At 47.4% G+C, this 15,774-nt stretch overlaps 1 protein-coding gene and 1 pseudogene across 1 annotated transcript; both read right to left on the bottom strand.

Annotated features, from left to right (window-relative positions):
• Positions 1-270: 270 nt before the first annotated feature.
• LOC115835054 lies at positions 271-747 on the bottom strand (annotated as a pseudogene).
• Positions 748-8,728: 7,981 nt separating this feature from the next.
• Positions 8,729-14,251, bottom strand: GJB2 (gap junction protein beta 2). Its single transcript, XM_030813275.1, has 2 exons — positions 14,068-14,251; positions 8,729-10,848 (listed from the first exon to the last, which is right to left on the bottom strand). Exon 2 carries the CDS (start codon positions 10,824-10,826, stop codon positions 10,146-10,148), a length of 681 nt encoding a protein of 226 aa, XP_030669135.1. The 5' UTR covers positions 10,827-10,848; positions 14,068-14,251; the 3' UTR covers positions 8,729-10,145.
• Positions 14,252-15,774: the final 1,523 nt, after the last annotated feature.

The raw sequence follows: 15,774 nt of genomic DNA, 5'->3' as shown, positions 1-15,774 counted from the left end.
TAGTCACCTAGGAGTCTTTCCTCTCTCTCTCTCACCCTTTATAACTTATCTATTGACAAGTCATGATTTTTTTGTTATTTAGTTTTTATTTCATAATCATAAACTTAACTCTTCAATCTGGCTAGAAGTGAAGGAGAATAAAAAAATGAAGCTCCAAAAACTTCAGCAAGAGCATGAAAATTATAGGATATTATGAACAAATGGGTGGAAGTGTGCTCTCCTGAGCTACAGAAGGAATGCTCTGGTGATTAAGAGAAACACAAGTCAAATTTATTGGAGTTGTCCACATTTGGCAATGGAGATCTTGCTGGTCTTGCTCTTCCTGGACCCAAAGCGCTCCATGGCTTCCATGATATTCATGCCTCCTTGCACCTTGCAAAGACTGCTGGCCCACCACTCAGTTTTGGCAGTGCAGATGAAAACCTGGGAACCATTTGTGTCGGGTCCAGCATTTGCCATGCACAAGATGCCAGGACCTGAATGCTTCAGGATGAAGTTCTCATCATCAAATTTCTGCCCATAGATGGACTTGCCACCAGTGTCATGATGGCGTGTGAAGTCACCACCCTGGCCCATAAGCCCTGGAATAATTCTGTGAAAGCAGGAGCCCTTATAGCCAAATCCGTTCTCTCCAGACCTCACAGCATGAATGCTTCCTGCTATCTTTGGAACTTTGTCTGCAACTAGCTCAAAAGAGATGTGGCTTAAGGGCTCAGCAATGTCATAAAACATGGCAGAATTGACCATGGCTGGTGGCAGGGGATCCTGGGGACATTGGCAGCTACAAAGCCCATGATTATTGTTAAGATATTTAATATGTATTTTTCCATTTCTGCCACCAAATTTATTGGCCACATGCTACTGTACTGCCTCAGGGTTATGTTCCTGGAGCGCAGCTCTGACTGTGTGGATTTCCAGCTGCGAAACACTCCAGGGCTTCCCATTGCCAGCAAGCAAACTCTGTCCTCTCTCTTTCTGCTTAGGGGCCTTCCTGCTCCACCCTCATAAGTGAGGACTTCTCTCCCCTTCAAGAGTGCGCCCTTCGCTCACTCTCGTCAATGTGAGCTATCTTACCTTCCTTTGCTGTCCTCTCCTGCAAGGTCTGAGAGCCAAGAACCGAGTTCCAGAGGACTTTAACTCCCCTGGAGCCTCGCTGGACTGAGTTTGTGAGTCTGGAATTATGTGGTGCTCTTTCAGTTAGGCCATCCTTGAATTCACCTGAGTTTTCTCATAAAACCTCTGGCCTTTCCTGTGCTATTCTCTGGATGAACAAAATTAAGTCATTTTACAAAATTCTGAAACACACAAACTAACACATAGAGTCAAAGTGCTGTACATTTGTAATTTCTAGCCTTTCTTTCTCCTTTGTGACCACATCTTCACTCTCCCAGGCCCATAAACATAGCTATTTTCCCAATTCAGAATGAACAGAGTAAGCCAAAGAAGAAATCTTAAACAATAATAGCAACAAAGTGTTTCCCATAAGGACTGATTTCCTGTTCCCATAAGGACTGATTTTGCTTGCTGCTTCCTAGAGCATTGGAGTATGTTTTTGGGGACCCAAAGGTTGTCAAAGGCTCTGGAGGATGAAAATCCTATGAAAATATTCTCTCTTTGTGACTTTGAATTTTTCCTACCATTTATACAACTAGAAGTTTGCTGGCTGGGGAGAACAAATTCTTCCAAGTTCTTATGTGCTTCTGGATATAGATGATGAGTATTATTAAAACTTCTGCTTCTGTTTGGAATCCGTATTTGAAAACTGCTAGACTAGATTACTAAATGAATTATAATTCATATCAGCTTTGGGAAGTAAGTTGCCAAGGTGCTTAACCACACAGAGATTTAGATTTAGAGAAATATGAGGTTTTCAAAGCTTGACATGGGTGCCTCTTCCTTTTATCACCATTCCTGAGAATACTTTTCTTTTCTTGAGACAGAGTCTCACTCTGTCTCCCACACTGGAGTCCAGTCACTGCAGCCTTAACCTCCCCCGGCTCAGGTGATCTCCCATCTCAGCCTCCTGAGTAGCTAGGACTACAGGTGGGTTCCACCACACCAGCTAATTTTTCTGGAGAATAATTTTAATGCATAATATTCTACCTAGTATGAGCTACAGAGAGTACTATAATTTTTTTGAGATTAGGAAAGGGCAGTTCTAGCATGCCATTTGAATTTGAGGCAGAATAATTTTCTGGTCCTTCTTCCCTAAATAACTTGACCAGACTTGAATGTGATTGTTTTTCACAAGGAAGGGCAAGGCCCAGCTGTTGTGCTCAGACCTGTCCTCTTAGTTTAATGTTTATGGTTAATGTGCATGGGCTTAGGAGTTTATTTCAGTGCATTATAGTGCTAATAAAATAGGATAGAGACATTAACAGGGTTTGATGTGTGTCTGAGTTCAGAACACATCTTACATGCTTGATCGCAATCAGTGTCTTTCAATACAGCCCACCCATTGTCTCTTGTGTTAAAAGAAGATCTTTTTTCACTTTTTTTCATTAAAAATTGTAGTAAATGCACATTTGCACACATATATAACATAAAATTTACCATCTTAACTATTTTTAGGTGTAAGTTCAGTGGCATTAAGTACATTCACACTGCTGTGCGACCATTACCACCACGCGTCTCCAGAACGTTGCCAACTTCCCAAATAGAAGCGCTGTACTCGTTAAACAACTCCCAGTCTCCTCTCCTTCCAGCCCCTGGCAACCACTGCATTCTCTGCCTCTATGAATTGGACTGCTGTGAGTAAGTGGAATTACACATATTTGTCCTTTTGTGTCGGCTTATTAAACTTAGCATGATGTCCTCAAGTTTCATCCATGTTGTAGCATGTGTCAGAAATTCCTTCCTTTTTAAGGCTGAATAACATTCCATTGCATGGATAGACTACATTTTGCTTCTCTATCCATTCACTGGTGGGCACTTGGGCTCCTTCCACCTCTTGGCTGTTGTGAATAGAGCTGCAATGAACATGGATGTACAAATATCTGTTCACATTTGAGATCTCTCTCCTTTGGAAAAGGCAGGGCAAATGCGAAAAAAAATCTGCTTTCCTGATTTATTGTGATTCAAAATTTCCCAACCTACTTCTTATTTTTGAAAGTAGATGTCACAATTAGTAAAAATCCTGAAAATTTTGAGTGAAATATGTTAGGTGATTTCCCTTCGTAAGAATATAAAAGAAGTAAAATAAAATGATGCTGAATCTTTAGAGAGCTTCCATGTTTATATTAGATGTTGATTTAAACATTTTTCTAAGTAAGAGATTTTCTCCTCGTGGATGAGTGTCAAGAAATAATCCGACGTCATTAGCATTTAGAGTCCTGGAGAGTAAAATTCAAAATCCAAGGGACAGAATAGTTAGAGAAACCTGAGAAAAACCTAAATAAAAGACCTGTAAAAAGCTACTAACTACAACCACGAGATTATAGATGTTTGCTCATATTGTTCTCAGTTTGGTTATTATGTTGTTTATGAATGAAAGTAGTGTACGTTTGTGTGAATTTTTGTTTTTAATTTTTTATGAGTGCCCTAACAAAGACCACAAATTGGGAATACAAACTCAGAGCAATGGAAACAGTGACACTTTTGTGGAAGGGTACATGTGGCTGCTCGGGTGGTTATTAACACAGGCTGGTGCCCCTGCCTGCAATGGGAATCCCCAGGGCATTGGAGGATTCAACCTCTTGCAGTTACCGCTTGTAAGACAGCAGATGGCAGCAGAGAGAGGCTTTGCACATCCCTGCAGGTTCTAGTTTGCACAAAGGGCTTCTGAGAGACCTATCAACCAATTAGAACATCAAGTGGCAAAAAGAGTCCTTGATAAATTATTTCGCTTCTCAAAGAAACTGAAAACGCCAAAGTAATCACTAGTCTCGTTTTTTTTTTCCTTGCAAAAGCCTGTTATCTTTCATGATTTAGCTTTCATGAAATTGTTCCTGAAGACCCCCAAAAGAAACAATGTCATGGCCCGAACTCTGTTCAGAGACTTTGCTGTGTCTGTCATGTCCAGCTTGCCATGCCCTGTTTTGTAAAGTAACCACCTTATATACACACCTGCTGTCTGCACTGTGACCTCCTTTCAAAATCATCTTTGGTTCTTCAGAGGCCTGGAATCATGCTCTGCCCAAATGAAGATCTCTGTAAATGTGTTTTTGAAATGGCTAATCAAATAATGGATACCCTTAGGTATTTTTGCAAAAACACTTGACAACCTTCCATAATATCCCTACTGTGAGATGGAAACTTGTGAATGAGATGTGGCTAAGTACATTTATCAATAAAACTCCAAACTTGAATCATGTTGGTAAGTGAACTGATGTTAAGCTAGCAGGAAATTGTTGGTGGCATTCCTTATTCAATATTTTTATTGGCTTAAGTGACCATAGAGCAAGCACGCTCATTAAACTGACAGATGACATAAAGTTGGAACGAATTGCTAATAAACTGAAGACAGGGTTCAAAAAGATCTGGATGGACCAGAAGGATGAGCCCAAACCAGCAAGATGAAATGTAACAGGGAAAATGCAAAGCCCTGAATTTAGGTTAGAAGAATGGAGGGGGCGGCACCTGGGCCACAGAGTGAGACTCCGTCTCAAAAAAAAAATAGAAGAAAAATGGGGGGAAGGGTAGGCTTTGTGAAAAATGGGAGACAATGCTACTGTCTCTTAACAGGGAGATGGTTCAGTAACATTCGATGGGACATTGTACATTGTTAAAAGAACAAATTCTTATACATGCTGACATGAAAGGATTTCCTTTTTGTTTTTGTTTGTGGGTTTTCTTGTTTGTTTTGTTTTTTTGAGAATGGAGTCTCCCTCTGTTGCTCAGGCTGGAGTGCAATGGTGCAGTCTTGGCTCACTGCAACCTCCACCTCCTGGATTCAAGAGATTCTCCTGCCTCAGTCTCCCAAGTAGCTGGGACCACAGGCATGCGCCACCATGCCCAGCTAACTTTTGTATTTTTTTTTAGTAGAGATGGGGTTTCACCATGTTGGCCAGGCTGGTCTCGAACCCCTAACCTCAAGTGATCCACCTGCCTCGGCCTCTCAAAATGCTGGGATTACAGGCATGAGCCACCACACCCGGCCAGACCTAGAAGGATTTCTAAGACATATTACTAAATGGGAAACAATCATAGAAAAAATGATGTAAGAAATGCAAACCAACATGGTCATGTATGTGTTGTGTGTCTATAAGTATTAGTATATTCAATTGCACAGGGGAAGATTGGAAGGATGTAATCCAGATGTTAATACTGAAACTTCCAAGCAGGGGAGTGAAATGAGACTTTCACTTTTGACTTCGTATACTCCTGTATTATTTAAGTGAAAATGTATTTATATATTCTATAATTACAAAAATCACATTGGTTGCCTTTTCATTTTTGAAATGAGCAAAAAGTGATAGGGCTGTTAAAAAGCTAAGTCACTTGAGCAATAACGTGGTGTCCAGAACAGTGGTTCCATGGCTCAGCCATGTCAGGGGCTGCACTGAGGACAGGGGGCCATCTGACTTCTAGGAGGACACTGTGGACTGGAATATTGTTCCTGCCTTGAGGAGGAGTCTCCCAGCACAGTTATTGCTGCTTGACTGTTAGAGCGTGCGTTTTCTTAGGGAAGTTGAAGGCAGCCTATATCTAATAGGGCGGTATGCAGTAGTTGCTTAATGCTGAATGTGTGAAGGAATGTGGGGCTGTGGAGCAGGAGGATAAAGTCTGAACCTGGACCTGTTGTTCTTAGCTATTCGAAGCTTTCTCAAGTGGAAAATAGACTGACTTTGGGTCCACCAGAGGGGCAGAACAAATGCTGGAGGGCAGATGCTAGAATTCCATCTTAAAACCATGACTCCTCAGAGCGGCCCGCGTGGCCTGCGCCATCTGTCCCAGCCACATCCTCCTTGGCCCCCTCTCCCCCTTTCTCGCCCTGACTCTTTGGCATCCTGGCCTTTCCCTCTCACTGGGATGCTTCCCATAGAGACTTGTGTGGTTTGCTGCCCTGTATCTTCCAGATCTCTTAGCAGAGGCCCTCCCTGACCACCCTACGTTAGTTACATTGCAATTTCCCGTTTCCCTCATGACGTCTTATTTTCCTCCATTTAAATTACCTGCAGCAGGTACCACCTACAGGGATCTGTTGAGAGTAGGCCTCCTTCAATGTGAAGCCTGATGTTTTGTTTTGTTCACAGCTACGGCCCCAGCCCCTAACAGTTGGTAGCAGTCAGTAAATATTGCCTGGGAAAATGAATCATTAGCCATGTGCAGAAATGGAACAGTGTCTCACCAAGTTGGGGTTGCCCCGGACCCTGTGAACACTGGGGGCAGTTGGGGTGTTCCTACTGTGCTTGTTATTGGCTTCAGGAATCAAATGCACTAGAGAATTCTAGAAGTGCAGTCCACATCCTCCGTGTGGTAGGACCAGCTGCTGTTGGCCTCTGAGCAGGATCTGTTACCCTTCTGAGCAGCGCCTTCCTGTTGCCCTCAGCAGGAATAACACTCTCTGACAGCCTAGGACTTCAGAGCACTGCTGTGAGGTGCAAATGAGGTAATATGGGAAAAGCATTTGGTGAGATGTATGGGAAGTGTAGAGACCCTGACCAGATGAGTCAATGGCCTTCTTTGTTACTCTGTTGACCTTTAATTGCAGAGTCGCATAGCTGTCACCACCTTATCCTTTTGTGCTGCTATATTTGCCCCCAGCCATTCCTCTCCCGGCATATGTGGCTAGACTCACCTGCCTGTGCTGCAGTTACTCCAGGCTTTGTGTAAATGTGCATTTTTTCCAGCCCCTAGTTTATCAAGTTTTGCTTGAGTCACTTGTATCTGAAATACCATCCGTCACTCTTCCAGGTTGGGATCTGTCTAGTGGAAAACAGATGACAGTCATATGTTACTTAGTGCTTTACTATGTGGAGAACGTTTGCATACATTATCTTATTTCATTGCCACTAAGCTTGGGAAAGATTCAGGAAGCCCATTTTAAGATGAGGACACTGAGGTCAGGGTAAGTGAGTGAGCTTTTACCCACCTCTCAGCTGCTCTCTAGTTGTCAGAGACCAACCCGAGGGGGTGGCTCAGGCCCGACCCCTGCAGCATATTCCTTGGGGCCTCCCAAGTGGGCCCGACCTGCTTACCCCAGCTGTGACTGTCTTTTGACAGGAGGAGGGAGCCGGGAGGCTGCACCCACTGCTCATAAAAAGCAGAGCTTGTCCACGCCGAGGGCTCGGCTGGGTGGGAGGCCGCTTCCACAAGGCTTTTTCTTGCTCCATACAAAGTGCAGACTGATGCTTTGAGATATAGTCTGGATTATCATCTTCAGAGCTCAAGCTCTAATATCCAGGCATGTGACCAGACCTCTCTATCCATTCCTACAAGTGGTCGAGAGTAGCCCATAATTATTTTGGCTCAGTTTTTTAATAGCTTGAGAGTAATAATCTACATAGCTTGTAGAAGTGAATGTACTTGTTTTAAAAGTTCTGTGTTTTTTTGATGCTGTTGTTGTTTGAGACAGATCTTGTTGTCGCCTAGGCTGGAGTGCAGTGGCACAATCATAGCTCACTGCAGCATGGACCTCCCAGGTTCAAACAATCTTCCCACCTCAGCCTCCTGAGTAGCTGAGACTACAGGCGCATGTCACCACGCCTGCCTGGCTAACATTTTTATTTTTTGTAGAAACAATGTCTCCCTATATTGCCCAGACTGGTTTTGAACTCCTGGGCTCAAGTGATCCTCTTGTCTCAGCCTCCCGAAGTGTTGGGATTATAGGTGTAAGCCTCTGCACCCAGCTTAAAAATGCAGAGCATTTTGGAAGTCAGGTAGAAACCATTTCCCATTTTCTATTACCTGGGTGATAGTTGATTGGTTTTGTTCTTTGAAATCCATTTTAAAAGTGTATGGTCCTCTATGAAAATACTTCTAATTATTGATGTGTGAAATGCTCTGAAATCCTTGGATGGAAATCTTGTATCATTTAAGAAGAGAACTGTGGGTGGTGTCTCTGGGAGAGGCTCGTGAGGGCCAGACAAGCCTGTGGGGGTAGCAGGCAGTCACTCCCATGGGGACAGGCTGACCTGGCGGGCTTATTTCCCATGGAAGTGGGCACTGAGGAATAAAAAGCAGTTTCAGGCCAGGTGCAGTGGCCCATGCCTGTAATCCTTGCACTTTAGGAGGCTGAGGCAGGGGGATCCCTTGAGCCCAGGAGTTCGAGACCAGACTGGGCAATATAGTGGGACCTGTTTCTACAAAAAATGAAAAAATTAGTGGAGCGTGGTGGCACACTCCAGTGGTCCCAGCTACTTGGGACGCTGAGGTGGGAGGATCGCTTGAGCCTGGGAGGCAGAGGTTGCAGTGAGCCAAGGTCATGCTATGAGTGACATTTTGAAGGTCCACTTCTGGGATTCATCCAGGAGATAAATGGGTCATGTCCAGCCAACTCAGCATTCCCCAAGGTACGTTTCCAGTCCGCACACCACATTGTAGACCGATATGCCTCAAAAACCTGGTAGAGGTGGCACGGGGTTAGGTAGAAATCATCTTCCTCCCTTCCTTCCCCACCGATCTTTCTGGTGACAGAAGCTTTTCTGTAACTGGGGCAGAATGGGGTCAGACACCCTGGCAATTTACCCATTGGTGTTATGGACTATAAAACATTAATATATTTATATAAAAAGTGATAGATGAAATTAAAATTTGCTGTTCTATTAAAACTATATTAGATTTTAAATTATTATAGAGATTATAATGTTTTAAATGTATTTGATACATTACAAAATTATTTTAGTTATAAGTATATCGTTAAAGCTATTCTTTATTATTACAAAATGCTTTTACAATGCTATTCTTGACAACAGGAAAATACGTACCATCACTGAAGTATGTGGAGTACCATTTTTTGGAAACCATGTCAAGCATAATGGCAATATTCAGGTTCGATCTTCCTACAAATCTGCTCAATATTTATCTAAACCTTAGCTTCTATTCTTTTCACGTTATTAGTTATATTTTCACTTAAAAAATTGGAGGCTGAAGGGGTAAGCAAACAAACTTTTGAAGTAGACAAAGCTCATCTTTAATCAACAGAATTTAGAGTCCAGTCTTTCCAAATCTGTTCTTAACAACAGAAACTTCTCCCTCCCCTGCCCCATTTTGTCCTCCCCATTAAATGGTACTGTGTCAATAAAATTCCCAAGTGACCTCTTTAAATCAGCGTTCCTTCCGATGCTGGCTACCACAGTCACGGAAAAGGGAGATGTGTTGGACAGGCCTGTCATTACAGGTAGTAGTTGATGGTACATCCAGTTTGTATTTCTTACACAAAATTACATCTAAGTATTTGACATGAGGCCATTTGCTATCATAAACCATCACTAGGAACTTCTAGTCTGTCTCACTCGATTGACTCTACAATGTTAGGTGCTACGACCACAGTGAATACAACAGACAGCCTCTCAGCTGCGCTGCAAAGTATTTATAACCAAAAGACCATATTTCAAATTAAATCATAGTAGCGAATGACATACCATTTACATATCACAATCTGAGCCTCTGAAACAGGGGGAACATATAATGGTATCCAGAACATCTTTACATCAAAATAATCTATCATACTATAAAGTTTTCACTTACAAAAAGTGTAACAGAGTTTAAGGCACTGGTAACTTTGTCCACTGTTAGAGATTAAAACTTCCAAAGCAAATAAAAGAACCAATGTTCACCTTTAATGTGGTGAAAGTTGGCAAAAAGAACCCCAGGAGGACACCCAAACCTTCTCTGTGTCCTCTGTGGAACCTGGCCTTTTTCTCTTGTCCTCAGAGAAAGAAACAAATGCCGATATCCTCTGTTTAAAATATGAAAGTACCTTACACCAATAACCCCTAACGGCCCGGGGTCTCAGTGGAACTAACTTAAGTGAAAGAAAATTAAGACAGGCATAGAATTAGGCCTTTGTTTTGAGGCTTTAGGGGAGCAGAGCTCCATTGTGGCATCTGGAGTTTCACGTGAGGCCTACAGGGGTTTCAAATGGTTGCGTTTAAGATCAGAATCTTTGTGTTGGGAAATGCTGGCGACTGAGCCTTGACAGCTGAGCACAGGTTGCCTCAACCCTCTCATGCTATTTCTTAATCTAACAACTGGGCAATGCGTTAAACTGGCTTTTTTGACTTCCCAGAACAATATCTAATTAGCAAGTAACACAATTCAGTGACATTCAGCAGGATGCAAATTCCAGACACTGCAATCATGAACACTGTGAAGACAGTCTTCTCCGTGGGCCGGGACACAAAGCAGTCCACAGTGTTGGGACAAGGCCAGGCATTGCACTTCACCAGCCGCTGCATGGAGAAGCCGTCGTACATGACGTAGAAGACGTACATGAAGGCGGCTTCGAAGATGACGCGGAAGAAGATGCTGCTCGTGTAGGTCCACCACAGGGAGCCTTCGATGCGGACCTTCTGGGTTTTGATCTCCTCGATGTCCTTAAATTCACTCTTTATCTCTCCCTTGATGAACTTCCTCTTCTTCTCATGTCTCCGGTAGGCCACGTGCATGGCCACTAGGAGCGCTGGCGTGGACACGAAGATCAGCTGCAGGGCCCACAGCCGGATGTGGGAGATGGGGAAGTAGTGATCGTAGCACACATTCTTGCAGCCTGGCTGCAGGGTGTTGCAGACAAAGTCGGCCTGCTCATCTCCCCACACCTCCTTTGCAGCCACAACGAGGATCATAATGCGAAAAATGAAGAGGACGGTGAGCCAGATCTTTCCAATGCTGGTGGAGTGTTTGTTCACACCCCCCAGGATGGTCTGCAGCGTGCCCCAATCCATCTTCTACTCTGGGCGGTTTGCTCTGGAAAAGACGAATGCACACAACACAGGAATCACTAGTTAGGACAGAACAGGGAGACTTCTCTGAGTCTGGGTAAGCAAGCATGCTTAAATCTCTTCCTGAGCAAACACCAACTCTTACACAACCGCACCAAAACAGGTGAAGACAGAACCAACTTAGTTTGTCGTAGGACTAAATGTATAGTTCCCAAACCCTCTTGAGCATGTTTTTAGGTGTTCTCTGATAAAGAGTAGCTTGTTCACCTGAGTAATTCACCCAATCTTTAAACACATCATAAAAATTTGCTGTGTTGGGGAGTGTCATAAAGTACTTGTTAGCTGAAAGGCACTCATGGGTTCTGACCGTACCCCTGCATCCTCTGCAGAGCTTCCTTGGGTCTTCCTGACTCTGCAGAAGTTACTCGGCGTTCAACGGCTGCATCCATTTGCAGTCTCAAGTTTTGGCTGTAACACTGGGGCCGATACTAGCTTGGGCCAACCTTGCTCAAAGGCTGACAGGCCAAGTACAGGAGAACCGTGAGGATAAGATGTAACTTATAGCTCCCCTATCTAGTCTCTCTGCTGAGCCACTTTCCTTAACGTCTTGAATGAATTTTCACAGATGTGGCATGTAGCAGTGAAACTGTTGTTACCAGTGGTGAAGTTTACACTTGAGGCAACCCGAGTTAAAATTTTACAAAGGACTTTGCTTCCTTCTACATGAAAGGAAGAGGTTAGGAATGCCCTCTTCATGGAGAAAAGCCACTGTGAGCACAGAATTTCGTGTAGGCTTTGTGGATGGCTTGGTGGCCTCACTGTCAGGCTAGCATTGACAGCTCAGTTAGCATATCTGTTTTGGTAAGTGCTGCAACAGTGCATTATAATTGTGGGCTGTGGTTTTAATTTCAAAGTGTTTCTTAAAAGACACAGTATTTTAAAATGACAGAAAATTCAACTCCCTCGGTTACTGGCCCAACTAAGCGACATCACTGCATTGCAGTTCAGCGCTGAAGCTTGGGGGGAGTCCCACACTCCTTACTGCAAGTGGATGTGGAGAGGCCAGTGGATAATCTCCTGTGAGCCCGTGGCCTTCTTTTCATCCCAGGATGTGAACTGTCTTCACTGATTCATAGTTACACCCTGCCTACCACAACCAACGCTCTCCTAAACAAGATTCCACCCTCTCCACAATCCGGATGAATCATCTCTTTTGCACCCTTCAGAGCTGGTAGTGAATCCTCCTCCTTCTTTTACTTAAAAGCATCCTCCTCTCCTGATTTTAGGCAAGTTGTATCCTGTTTTCTGATGGACTCTGGAAGCAGGCTCGTAGTGAATGTCTTTCATGACCCACAGTCGCTGCCATGGGGCAACAAGGTCAGGCAGAAACCATCCAGTGCCACCTTGGTCAGAGGCTAACAGGAGAGAGGTGGCCACGAAAGTTACATCAGATTGACATAGGCCCGTGAAACATTTGGCCTCACTGAGCTTGGGAAAGACAAACATCATTGGAAAAAACAATATTTTAGCCCAGGTTCAGCACTGACCCATAATCCAGACTGGGAGGCCCTTAGGTGAGCTGGTTGTCCTGCTAAAGCACCCACAGCTCGGGCCAGTCCCGTCCCAACAGCAGAACCACCGAGGGCAGCAACATTCCGATTTTAACAAAAGCATCTTATGGAATTAGACATTCTTCACTGGCCCTCACTGAGTGGAAAACAGGATACTCCCCGAAGTAAACTCTCTCCTGGTTTACAATAATACACCTGGCCAAGAATATGGGGCTGCAGGAGGAGGGGTTTATCCTTTGCCCTCTTCCACCTGCCCAACCCAGGTCATACACCCGTCTACAGACCTGTCCAGTTACCATCAGCTGAGAAAAATACAGTTCCAAGAAACCCTATATTGTTATTTTATAAAGCTTGAGCTGAAGCTAGCTGTTTTAAAGATCGTTTTTCAGGAAGAGGAGTAAATTAAGATTTACTCCCCAGTGGGCTAGGGGGTCATGGGTTAAGAGGGGCTCACAAGCAGGATGAAGTTGTTTTCAATATTCAAGTCAGAGGAGGAGCTGCTCTCCTGGCCTCCCGACCCTGGGCGGTTACATGCAGCTTCCTACCGGGCCCACGCCACCCTGCGCCGCCTGGAGAGCTGCCAGAGGCCAGCGGAGGAGATGGTTCAGTTCCTTAGGAAAGACACTAGGTGGATCACCAGGTTCCAGAAAAGGCAAAAGGGACTCTTCACCCCTTAACTTCTCCACCCTTAGGTGATGGGTGGTCGACCTTGCCTGGCTGCCCCCAGAGGGTTCCTCCACTCTTCTCACCAGTGTCTGAAATTGTGACCGACTGTGCACAGCAGTTTGGAAAGGGACTCTAAGGTCACATGGGGACACGGCCGTACCACGCTTCTCAAGGCAGTCCCAGCTGCATGGCCACGGAACCCAGCTCTCAGCAGCTGTTAGTTAGGTGAGCGCTGTTCCGGCCGCCTTCCTCCTCCAGTGGGGCAGGATGGAGGCACTGATGCAACCGTCCTGAGGACGCGGGTCTCAGCCGCACACCACCTCTTCGCGAACAAGGGTCCTAAAAATTTTCCTTCTAGCCGGGGAGCACAGCCCGGAAACAAACCCTCGTGAAGTGTTTAGGAAAAAGGGAAGCCACTGAAATCTTGGCCCCGGGGTAGGCCGGGGTCAGCTGGCTCCGCGTTAGTTCTAGGCAAACTCCGCCCAAACCTCTGCCCGGGCGCTTTTTCTGCAGAAGCCGCTCCAGGAGGTAAAGGTCAGTTCCTGCAGCGGAGGCTTCCTGCTTCACCAGCGAAACGGAGCTTTGCTTCGAAGCTAAGCTTTCGGTCAATTTAAAACGTTTGGTGGCAGCGGGTCAAGTAGCCAGGCGGCTGCGCTAGAGTACCCCGAAGGGACATCGGCGACACCACAAACCTCGCGCTGGCGGCTCGCCCCGGCTTTCTTCCCCTCTCGCGCGCGCCCGGCCCCACTCGCACCCCGGGCGGTGCCATCGCGTCCACTTCCCCGGCGCGCCGCGGCCCGTCCGGCCCGGCCGCCCCATTCCAGCTCCGGAGCTCGGCCGCAGAAACGCCCGCTCCAGAGGGCGGCCCCCGCCCCCCGGCCCGAGGACGTGTGTTGGTCCAGCCCCCCGATTCCCCGAGACCCACGCGGCCGGGCAACCCCTCTGGGTCTCGCGGTCCCTCCCCGCGCCGGGTTCCTGGCCGGGCAGTCCGAGGCCGGCGGGCTCACCTGCGTCCGGAGGCAGCGCGCGGCGGGGCCGAGGCGGGGGTCTCGGCGTTGGGGTCTCTGCGCTGGGGCTCCTGCGCTCCTAGGCGGGTCCTGGGCCGGGCGCCGCCGAGGGGCTCCGAGTCGGGGAAAGGAGCGCGCGGGCGCTGCGGGTCCGCAACACCTGTCTCCCGCCGCGGCGCCTTTTAACCGCACCCCACACCCCGCCTCTTCCCCCGGAGACTGGGAAAGTTACGGAGGGGGCGGCGCCGCGGGCGGAGCGCGCCCGGCCTCCGGGCCCTCAGAGCTTCCCGGGTCCGCGAACCCCCGACCGCCCCCGAGAGCTCCGAACCCCCCGAGTCTCCTTCGAGGCCCCGAGTCTCCGAGTTCCTTTGAGCCCCCATGAGTTCCCCAAGTGCCCCGAGCGCCCTGAGTCTCCCCCCGGTTACCCCGAGCGCCGCCTCTCCCAGCCCCTTGGCGGCCCGGGTGGAGCGGGGGCGGCTGAGCGTCGGGACCCCCCAAGAAGCGGCGCCCCAGGCCCGGGCTCCGGCGCTGTGCGGTGGGCGGGGTTCAGGGATGGCTGTGGTCGTTGTCCTCTCTACTCCGCCTAGTGCGAGAGGACTTGGCATTTATGAGCGCTTCTTTAATTTTTTATTGTTAGAGAAACAGGCATTCCTCCAAGGACTGAAGATCTGTTCGAGTCGCGGAGGCTGCGCGGGCCCGCGAGGCTCCCGCAGGGGAACCTAGGTTGGGCCGCAGGGCGGTGCCCTCTGGAATGGGGGTTAACGGTGGCCGAGGAGGGGGCGCCGCCGGTGTTGGCGAAGTCCCCGCTTCTTTCTCCCCTCAAAATCTCACCAAGCCGAACTAACACCTTCTCGAATTTCCGATTTTATTCAGTTACTTTCAACGATGTGCCAAGGACTAAGGTTGGGGGCGGTGGGGGAGACAAGCCTCGCTTTTGCCATGGCCGGCAGGGTGGGTCCCGCCATCTGCGGAGGGTGCCCCCCGCGGCCCCCGGCCCAGCCAGCTTCCTCCTCTTTTCGCAACTGGGGAACTACAAGGAGGTGACTCGTTTTGGGGTGAGGAGGCCCAGATTTTTCAGAAAGGAAAGAGGGCAGGTAAAATCTGCCAAGCCCCTTCCCGCTCGATGCACACAGCACGAAAGGGGGAAACTGATAGGATTCTGCGGAAGACAGCTGGGCGGCTGGCTCTGCACTGCACACCCGCTGGGGGCTTTCTGGATATCGCGAAGCTTTATCTCAGATTATGAGGTCTCAGTATTTGCATTTGGTTGGGGATTTTGATGTCTTGAGGTACAAATGACAGAAGACAGATCTGCACAGCGCAAGCCAAGCGGATGAGGGACTAAGATGTGCAGAGCAGGCCGGGTGGGGACCCCTGGGAGGTCTCCCCCAACCCCCGCCCCACCTCGGGCACCCACTTCGCGATTTTTGCAGAGGGGAGCCAGGTCAGAGGTGCAGCCTGGTCCCCTCGCGCTCAAGTTTTTACCCAGGTCAGTTCGAAGTTCAGTGGAAGTGGTGATTAATCCTGACAAGTCAGATCTGGCCTCAGAATGGATTTCCCGTGATTGCCACCATTATTAGCATTGACTTTTCCTTGAAAAACTGGCGCCCCGTGGCCATGGGCCGACCTAGGCAGTTTCTGCAGGGACGAGCGTGAGTTTTGTACCGCGGTTACCACCTACTTTCCAGCTCCAGGTCTTAGTCTAAG

This window comes from Nomascus leucogenys, chromosome 5, assembly GCF_006542625.1.
Source record: "Nomascus leucogenys isolate Asia chromosome 5, Asia_NLE_v1, whole genome shotgun sequence".
Taxonomy (NCBI): Eukaryota; Metazoa; Chordata; class Mammalia; order Primates; family Hylobatidae; genus Nomascus; species Nomascus leucogenys.
Note: the sequence above shows the minus strand (reverse complement) of the source record. Positions and strands in the feature narration are given on the sequence as shown.